Genomic DNA, 10832 nt, shown 5'->3' on the forward strand with positions numbered 1-10832 from the left:
TAAAGTGAGAAAAATATAGTTACGTGAAAAAGAGTAAACACGCAAAAAAGAAAGAAAATAGGGTAAGGATAATGAGGCACGAAAAATAGGGATTCCTTGAAACTATCTAAGTGTTAACTTTGTAAATTAATGTTACATTAATCCTTCTTTAATAAAGTTTCATTTTCATTTCACTCATTCTAGACCAGGTTGTGAATGGTCCGGAACTTTCTCGGCTTCCCGCAGTGATTTTTAGAAGATAGCCCGTAATAACACAATTTGGATATTTATATGCGTGCAAATCATGACTAGTCTAATATGATATCAAATTCATGACTATAAATAACCAAATCTTTCATAAACCCCTAATTTCAAATCACAATGGAACTGGCTCTCCAATCGTTTTAAGAGAAAAAAACATTGCACCAGCCACGAGGAAAGTTGATAAAGCCAAAGAAGCAAAAAAACAAAGCTGCAGCTTTGGATCAAGACACATTCAGCTATACTAAAATATCTTCCCAATTTGAACATGGGGGAAACCAAGGGGGATAATTAAGGCCAAAATGACCATCGTTTACTTGTAGGGCACGCATTCTTGACAAAACATACCATTTTCCCATCAAACCTTGCCTCCGAAAAGAAAGCTGCTAGTTTTGTATCGTCTTCATCTCCTCTCCGATTCTCAAGGGATACTTCAGTAAGTGCATGCTGCCAACAATTGATAGCCAGCGAATTCCAGCAACCACATTTCTTCTGCCCTTTCAACGGCTTCTCGTACGTAAACTACAAAAAGATAAGACCAACATTATCATCTCATTCAAACGATGCTGTCTTAGCCAACAATCTGAATAAATAAGTACGGAGTACTTCCTACATACCAGGTGTACTCAGCAAAAACGCACTAACAATTTCTGGTTCAACAGTAGCATTTTATTTAACAAGTAACACTAAAATAAAAACACTTAACAGAACAAATAAATTTCCAAATACCATACCTTCAAAAAAAATTCCAAATACCAAGTAAGTGATCTTACAGCCGTTAAGGTACTGTATGGTAGCGTTTTTCAGTTAATAAATTTCCAAATACCAAGCAAGTGATATGCAAGTAGAGATATCTAGCTTTTCTTCCCTATTATCCCCATACTTGAGCAAAAAGTGTTTCCAGTTTTATATGGACAAAAGAAAGCTTGTTTTTCTCCGTCATTGTTCTATGTTACTTCATAACTCAATGATAATATGCGCAGCTGAACATGTGGATGACTGCTCTAGGTTGATCCGTTGATGTACAACAATAACATTATAGACCTTGAGTAAAGAAAAAGGTAACTTAGGTAAGGCCATCTAGTAGCAAGAAAAATTATGTTCTCCCCTTAATCAATGTCTACCAACGCAGCAACAAATCTCAAATCAGTGGCGAATGCAGGACAGTCTACAAGTTCTACCTACACTAGTTGCTATGGTTTGTCCGATTTCTCTTTTTCTGCAGTATTTCTACTACAGACATTTATTGATCTACGCACTAGTTTGTACACTTAATTTCCCATTTAGGCCAAGAGAAAAAAGGCTATCATGACAAATCCCCTAAAATAAAAACACTTAACAGAACAAATATATACCTTCTGAAATATGTTCAGAGACTCTAGACAAGGTGCAAGCCAAAGAAGAGCCCAAGCATTAAATTTAGGTTTCATTTTACATAGGAATACCTAGTTATGCCAAAACATAGTGTTATGATGTTTATCCATCCATCAGGGACAAATCACCTATAATCAACAAAAAAACTGAATGATCAAGTATTTGCCAAGATAGAAATACCTCGAAAAACTTGGCGACAGGAATATATGCGTTATGAATAGATAGAGACTCTAGACAAGGTGCAAGCCAAAGAAGAGCCTGAACAAGTTTGAGTTGAGTATGCTTTAGTAATGACACACGAAGCTCCACCACCAATTTTTTGACTCCGTGTAGGGGAGGGCGAGATTTCAGCCTCACTGTTTCCGGGATTAGAAGTTCCTTTATTTGTTATCATGACAAAAGAAAAAAATTATCATCAGCAGACATATAGCAGGATAGAAAACAAAATGTCTATCATGCATCCAATAAAAGATTAAAAGGAAAACAGAAAATATTCCTTTACCTCTTCAGAACCAACATGAAGTGTTAAAGTTTCACAGTGACAAAGATTTGCAAGGAACTTTACTAATCCAACATACCACTTGTCACCTCTGATATTCGGTTTTATGTAAATGCTTGCTTCGGTTAACTTGAGAGCCGAACCCTTGGATTTAAAGAACATAAGCTCATCATCCCGATAATGAAAGGACTTTAAATTAGGAGTATTAATGTCAACCTTTCCCAAATCCATACAGTGGAAAAACTCCAAATGTACAAGGTGTTGACTTGAAATACTGACATGTTGTATGCGATTGCAGTGACATAGTTCCAATTTTTCAAGAGCAGGAAGATTTTCAAGGAGAAGTTTAAAATCATAGTCATCCAATTGAGCCCCATACAATCTCATACGCCTCATATTTGGACAAGCCAACACCTCAATTGCACATGTTTCAGAATCCATATCACATTCATTCATATAAGTAAACTCCAACAGATTGGGGGCCTTAATCTCAATTGATTCAATTGGTTCATCAAAGACCGTCTCAATATTAACCTTGATAAGTTTATCGAGACCAGACACTTCAAGTCTTGTAAACCCGTGGCAACTTCTGAAATCTAAAGCCTCAAGATTAGGGATATTACCAGCTAGAGTTTCTATAACTTCATCATCCAAATAGACATAATCAAGATTTAGCTCCCGTAAGGAAGGTAACCGAGCATCCATTAAAGAAGACGAACTCAACTCACATCTTTGCAAGTTCATTTTTGTAATTGAATTACCACCAAGTACAGTCTTTGGCAAACTATATCCAGGAACTTTCCAAGAACCAATGTCCAATACAAGTTCTTTGACACAACGCCCAACGGCACAATCAAGCCAACCATCTAACCGAGACTTCAATTCCACATCGTACCCAGGAACATAGAGATCAAGCTTCTTCAACTCCAAAACTGACTCAAGGGCTCGATCAAGAAATCCATAAAACGCCTCCCTTTCCCTAATAATTGCCGCTCTCTTCACACCGTCATCAGGCAATTTTTCTTCCCTCAGTCGGCTGCTCACCGCAGATCGACTCAATTCCAAATTGGGAAGTTCGGTCCACAACCCCCGCCAATTGCTCGACAAAACGCTAGATCTAACAGCATTTCTAGTTGACAAAAATGACAGTATATGTTTTCTAATTGGTTCTGGTAAATCAGATAATCTATCTAAATTAGTCTCCAAATGAACCTTCTTCTCCATGCCCAAGTTGATCTAATGCAGAAATTAAAGCGAAAATGTCAATAAAAAAGCAATAGTGAAATAAAAATCTTAGTTGTTTGATTGCAAAGAAGATTATGAAGTGGGAAATGAAGATAATTTAGGGTTTTAACCTGGGAAGTTGAGGCAATTGGATGCAAAAGCAAAACCCTAAGCAGTGGAACTGTCAAGTGTGATTTCGCGCGCAGAGACAGGAAGTTGAACCAGCGACAAAATGGTAGATTGCTGGATCTAAGTATTTACAACCCCCGCCAACTTCCGGACATGATGGAAAGAGTGGGACTGTGGGAGTTGTCACTGACTCACTGTTTGTATAGTTTTGTACTCGTTTCCATGATCCAATTTGTTAGATGGGGTGGTGTGGGTCGTGTGCCTGTGCCGTGGTGTGGGTGGGGGTCGTTTCAATTTAAGGGGAAATAAGGAGAAATTCCGGGTTAATCGTGGTTGGGGAAAAAATTTCAGTTAAAGGGCACTTTTGTAAATATTCGGCTGGAAAATTATAGGTGGTATAATTCTATTTGTTGATTGTATATTTATACTAATAATATATACGGAGTAATACATTAAAAGACGTAGCAAAGATCAAATGGATATCATTAGATGCACACAGGTGCATCGTGCACCTATGCCCATGGGTAATTTGCGCACCGTGCACCTGCACCTGTTCTAAGCATCGAACACCGTACTTCATGAATTAAAAGTTACAGTTCCTACCATTTTAGCTTGCAAGGTATATTATATATTTCCATGTAAATACAAAATATAATCATTTTAAATGAATAGTAATAAATTAAAGAAAAATGAACGCAAAAAACAAAAGGGAATACATTACTAAACTTATAAATGTACAATTCTTAATTTTCCATCTTAAGCTTAAAATACTTGGGAAATGGAGTATAATTATGAGTATATAAGAGAGATACAGTAACCCAAGTATAATAATCAAATAATCGCGAAGAAGAGAAATCAACTTCGTTTTTATTTTCGTATATGAGGCTTAGATTGGGAGGTTGTTGATCTATCGGCCGCTTATTTTGCGTCACCACGGCAATCCGTTAAAGACACCACCTATATGGACACATATTTTCAAAAAGTAAACCCTACTAAAAGTAAAACCCGGTGTAACGCATGGGCCACACACTAGTTTATATTATTAACTGTATATTATAAGGGTTAATTGTATAATATTACCTGTTGACAATACATTTTACGGCTGCTAATGTATTACTAAAATGCATTATTGTTTATTCGAAAGTCGTTGATTGTGTATTTATAGTTATTTATTGTATATTAATAAGTGTTGATAGTATAATATTATTCGTTGACTGTACATTACTTAGGTGTTGATGTATTACGAAAATGCAATGTTGATTGTACATGAGACCAACATTAATGACGCATGTTTATACTTTGGGCGCACATTTAATAAAATGATAATTTATTTACAAAATTGTCATTAATTTGATTGGGATTTTTTTTTTTCCAATCAATAAGAATAACTCGAAAGCAAGGGATAATGGAACATATATTAGGGGTTGTTAATTGGTTAAGAACATGACAAAAATCAAATATTTTACTAAGAGTTGTGATCAGATCGGTCAAGTCCGACTTTAGGCTTTTAGACTTTTACTAAGAGTTGTGTTCCAAGGTACAAGGTTCTTGGGGAATACAAAAGACACTCTGCTCAGATGGCCCAATACCACTTGGGAGAGGTAGGAGTTTACAACGTCCTTGCTTATTCAATGTACACATTTTATCTTTTCCGAAGGTTTTGCTTACCGTTTCTATCTTTCGGGCCACCTACTGGTCTACATTCTCTTTTGAATATAGTTACTGGGAGGAAGAGCTGGTTAAGAAGTATGACAAGCTTTATGCTGCTATACATCTCGAACCTCGACCAGAAGGCTGAGTTTTCCATTTTCGAGCTCCAGAAGGCTCGGGAAGAAATGGATGGTTGGCGTTCTGTCTTTGGCGTGATGAAGGTCGAGGCTGAGGTTGACTTTAATTTGATTCGCTGCTCAACGCGAGGTCGATGCCGAAGCAATCCGCGTGCTCAAAGAGGAGAAAGTGGATTTAGCCCTCAAGCTTGTGAACCTCACAAAGGCGAAGGAGAAGTAGGATGCTCGCTTGCATCGAATCGCTGAGAGGCAGAGTAAGCTCCAGGGCAAAGGCTGATAGAGTGCCAGTTCTCAAGGCCAATTTGAAGTCGAAGACTGAGCAATGCGAGGACCTGCTTCGGGAGAGGGTCGGTCTTTACACCGAGGAGCAGTGCAAGAGCCAGTATTGGGAATGCATCCTCGGGGCTTGTCACATATTTTCTCATAATCTGTCTGAGCTCAACTGGAAGGAGACTGCCAAAGTTTGGATGGCAAGGGAGGATCACACAATTGAGTGTGAAGCGATCAGAAGGATGCCCAGAAGGCTGCAGAAGAACAATAGTAGAAAAAACCTCAAGTGCTTAAAACCACAAGCACTTGATTGAACCTAAACAAATGAGTAAGTGCTTGGGGTTTTCTATTCACCCAAGCACAAGATTGTAAATTTTACAAGTGCATGGGGTTTACTATTCACCCCAAGCACTTAGACCTGTCTTTTACTACCTTTTCACCTAGGTTAATTTCAATTTTTAAATGAAAACATTCCCTCCCATACCAAAAAAAAAAAAAAAAATCATTCCCCGCCTTTTGCACGTAGACCCCTCGTTGCTGCTTCTTGCTTCCTTCTTCTTGTTGCCGCTGCTTGCTCCCTTTTTCTTGTTGTCCCCAAAAGCACCATCACGTCGTGGTTGCAGTATCCCCCACCCACGTTTCTCCTCCCCTACGTACGCGCATCTCCTGCATTTCTGGAAGTGGTTTCTCCTACTGCTGCACATCGCCGCCGTTGTTGGCTCCCCTCCTGTTGGACACCGTCGTCGTTTCTTGCACCCCTCCCGCTTGACACCGCTAGGTTATTTCTACAATTTTGTTAATTATCACTAATTTTGTTTTGCAAATTTGTTAATTATTACTCAAAAGTACCAATAATATTTAGGGTTTATTTTGTTCAATTGTTTACGAAACTGCCAAAAAAAAGTCCCAAAATTTATAGTTCTGTTTTGATTTTTTTTTTTCACTTCTAGAATTAACTTCTAGTCGGTAATGTTAGATTATTTATTATCTAACAAGATTGACAACCTACCCAATAGGAAAAGCCCAAAGAAGCATTTTAATCAATGTAGCCCCTTTAATAAATTCTTACCATTTTAAACAATATGTTTATATGCGTTCGACTTTATCTAACTTATATGTTTATTATATTCGCACGTATCGCATTTTTATTATATTTTTTCTTGTTATTTCGGATTTAAATGTAATAACACAAATCTATTTCTTATATTCGCACGCATCGCGTGCATATAAGACTAGTTGAACAATAAATTAACCAAACGATATCACATACTCCATCTGTTCCACAATGATGTTCCAATATATATTTCATGTTTGCCAATGTACATTTTGTATCATTTACATCTCTAATTATACATTATCAAATATTATAAAATTTTGATACCCCAAATGAATGTTTCGTATGTTTTTTTTTCTTATGTATTAGAAATGATTTAGAATATATTATTCAATTGTCATATCAAAATTCTAAAGTGAAACATCATTGTGAAACGGATAAAAAATACTTATATGCAAGAGAAACATTGTTGTGAATATATTTATTATATATGTCTCCTGATGAACCAATTTGACTTGCATTACATACGACATTATTTGATACTTAATCTACTAATTACTAGGAACAAATAATTTATAGATGATAAACAAAGAATGGATAGATCGCTGGTAAATCATTCCTCTAAAGGAGGTGAGGGAGCACTAGCACCCCCACCTATCCCAGGAGGAGGTAAGAAAGGTGGGAATGGAATAACACCCCCTCCACCACCACCAACGATAGGTGGAAATGGAATAACACCCCCGCCACTGCTACCTCCTCCACCAATAGGTGGAAAGGGAATGGGAAAAGGCATTAAAGGTGGAAATTTACTGTCACCGCCCCCACTGCTACCACCCGAACACAAATTCTTAAAAAAAGGGATTAGTAACGGGCTTTGAGGGAACAACGTAGGGGAACAAGCATCATCAATCCCTTCTAACGCTTTGCAACATGGTTCACTTAACTTCCCATGATTAGTCCAAAAGTCAGTGAAGCACACCCCTATACTCGTAACAGATTGAATGCACTCTTGAGTGCCTCGTGGAAAGGATCTACTAGCACATCCAATTTGAAATAAGAGAGCTATGCATGAAACAAGAATCAAGTGTTTGAACATCAAAGACTTGGAAGAATATATTATTGCCATGGTTGTTTTAGTTTTCTATGTGTTTGTGTAATTTGTGAAGGTGGTTGTGTGAATTTATATAGTGGTACTAGCTAGTTTTGGTGGTGGTGAGGGTACGTTAATTAAGAGAGTGTTAACGTACTCCTTGATTGAAACTATAATGTTTCGTTTGAATGGTTAAATCAATTTAATGCAATTTATTTTGTGGTTTCAAACATATTAAAATTTGGGAGGTTAATTTTTTTGGTGTTACAATGCTCCTTAATTTTGTGTTAAATATTAACTAGAGCACTATTTTACTATTTGGCATTAAATTCTCTTTGGTAGAAGTTTTAACACGGAGAACGTAGAATCGACTATAATGACCAGTTGAGTCTCGTCTTTTATACTTTTTCTGTTCTTATTTATATGACACAATTTTCTTTTAGGGAAATTTCTTTATTAGTTGACGCAATTTTATTATGTGAAAGTTTTATATGGTGAATTTTCATCTTTGCCTTCATTTTTAAAGAGGTGAAAGTTGGTTGTTATAGTTAAGGGACACTTTTGTCCTTTAACTTTCTCTTTAACCTCTTCTTAGTTCTTACTAGTTACTATACGTATCAAATTCATTATGTCATGTAAACAAGAAAGGAGGAAGTAATTCACCACGAAATTCTTCTGAAAGGGAGGAGGATAATGAATGCAATTAGTAGTAAATCAAAACAAGGTTATAAAAGTTAACCCTCTTTTTTGGATTTTCCTAAAAAAAGAAAAAACACAGTCTTTTTGGAAACGTCACGGGTATCAATACAAATAACTGAGAACCATGCATGAACTGTAGTTATTTACTGTTAAAACTATGAAATGTAGTGTTTTCAGTAAAAACATTTATTATTTTTATGTAGATGAGCCACAAAGAAAATACAAATTTGAAATGAGGGGGTATATATGAATTCAATTATTCAAACTTGTTGTGACCTATTGTACATAAGTCGTCGGTCTTAATCACTATGTCAAGGCTTCATTGCTACTTATTTCAATAATGTGACATAATGAAATGAGAATTAGTCATGTACGTTGACCAAGTAACCACCCACATACAAGGGATACAACAAACATATACTCCCTCTGTCCCTTTTTGTTCTTTACGTTTAGTATCATGCGCGCGATTTAACGACTAATTAATGTGCATTGATATTCTTTTATGTTTTTTTGTTTAAAAAGATAATTATGTTATTTATAATCTTTTCACTTTTATCAAAAAACTGAATTGGGAAAATAGGAAAGATTATCATCTGACACAAATTTTAATAGAATATTATGGTCTGTTTGGTATCTTGAATTTCATTTGAAATTCTGGAATTGGGCCAAATAACTTGTTTGGCTAGTCCAAGAATTTGGATTTGCATTTGGCCCAAATTCAAGCCTTTCAAAAATAAGACCAAAATAAATCATTTGAAATTACAAAAAAATATACTTACTCCGTTCGTTTTACTTACAATGTTTGTCATTTTCACTCATACCAACTCAACTTTGATCATTAATATATTTAAATTCCATTAAGAAAATATTATAAAAATTTGATTTTTTGAAAATACGCATTGGGACAAATCTAACATGATCTTACATGACTATGAAATCACCAACCATAGTCAAAGTAGAATACGTGAATAATATATAAAATCCAAACGTTGCGAGTATTAAAAAACGGAGAAAGTACGTCACTTGATATTCTATTTTTCTCTCCCCTTCCTCTCTCCTGGTAAACAGTAACCAACCAACAACCTCTCATCATCCTATCCTTAAATTCTCTGGTCTCTTCATCCTCAGTTCTCTCTCCTTCACATGTACCTTGATTTCTATCCGCCTTCCTTCCCAATGTCTTTGTTGCTTCACAACTCCTTTGACGCCCGCCATCGTGCTGCGCGTTGCCGTTGCCGTTGCCGTCGCCACCGACTACTGCTTCAAGATATCCAGCTTGATACTTATGTGCACCTCGAGATTATTCATGTAAAGCCGTAATGAGATGCATGAACGTAACAAGATTATTAAAAGAATTAGGGTTTATTTTCCCCAAATTTGAATCTTGTTAAAAATATGATTTTGATTTTCCTTATTGATTAATAAAATAAACTAGCCTGTCTAATTGTTGTTGAACTAACAAAAAAAATTGAATTTTAATTCAAATCATGTGGGTTTGATCTGATTAGGATTAGAGCAATTAAATTATAGAACAGTGAAAAAAAAGAAAAGATAACAAGCTGGGAAAAGATTACGCAACAATAAATTTATCTTCTTTAATTAACTAACATGGTAGGATCATTAATAAAATAAGATTCGCAGAGTACTTTTTGGATGTTCTAATTTCATGAAATAATTAGTGTATTTAGCGAGCAGAGCTGTGGAACTAAAATTCTAGATATCAACTAGAATTCCTTTGATTCCCAAACTGACAATTTAACTTTTGAAATCCTGGAGTTGAGATTCTCAAATTTCTCAAACACAAATTTAAGAATTGAAAGAATTGGATTCCAACATTTCAATTCCAGAAATTGAATTCCGTGATTTGAAATAAATTCCGTGTTTTCAAACATAACCTTAAAGCATATATGTGATAATATAAAAGGAAATTTATAAAAAACAAAAAAGGAAATAAGGAATACTACTAAACGCCATTACGTAACAATAATCCCTTTCATGTTTGTTGATCAATCTTCAGCATTGAAGCTCGATCGTAAGTGGAATGCAGACTATAACAATTTCCCATTGAAGTTGTCGTTGTTGTAGCTCTGTCTTGTGCTATGCAACTGATTTGAAAACACCAATATCCCACAAAGCAAGTATAACAAGACTTCTAGCTTTGGTGTATCAATTAAGCTTAAACCAGTTTCAACTCCCTCCTTACAGGACTCAAGAAACAAAGACAACAGCACACCAAAAGAAGACAGTGCTACATCGACAAGTCTTCAAGGGCAGAAAATTTCTTAAGAAATCCCATTCAACTCAGGATTATCGAGTCGAATCGCACATAACTCAAAACCTTTATTTTACATACAATCATCAACCTTATTAGTTATTACCAATATTATATTCACAATGGAAACTCCAAAAGATTAGGAGTGCGCCTGAATTTCAATGTCCTTCAGTGCAGTGGTTACGAGTACAACA

The 10832-nt window shown here is 35.8% G+C and overlaps 1 protein-coding gene across 1 annotated transcript; it reads right to left on the bottom strand.

The window, feature by feature from the left end:
- Positions 1-298: 298 nt before the first annotated feature.
- On the bottom strand, positions 299-3739 carry LOC110781835 (putative F-box/LRR-repeat protein At4g15060). The gene is made up of 4 exons (XM_021985879.2): positions 3469-3739; positions 2117-3349; positions 1795-1992; positions 299-762 (listed from the first exon to the last, which is right to left on the bottom strand). The coding sequence occupies exons 2-4, from the start codon at positions 3335-3337 to the stop codon at positions 532-534; spliced, it is 1650 nt and encodes a 549-aa protein (XP_021841571.1). The 5' UTR covers positions 3338-3349; positions 3469-3739; the 3' UTR covers positions 299-531.
- Positions 3740-10832: the final 7093 nt, after the last annotated feature.

Source organism: Spinacia oleracea, chromosome 4 (genome assembly GCF_020520425.1).
Source record: "Spinacia oleracea cultivar Varoflay chromosome 4, BTI_SOV_V1, whole genome shotgun sequence".
Taxonomy (NCBI): Eukaryota; Viridiplantae; Streptophyta; class Magnoliopsida; order Caryophyllales; family Amaranthaceae; genus Spinacia; species Spinacia oleracea.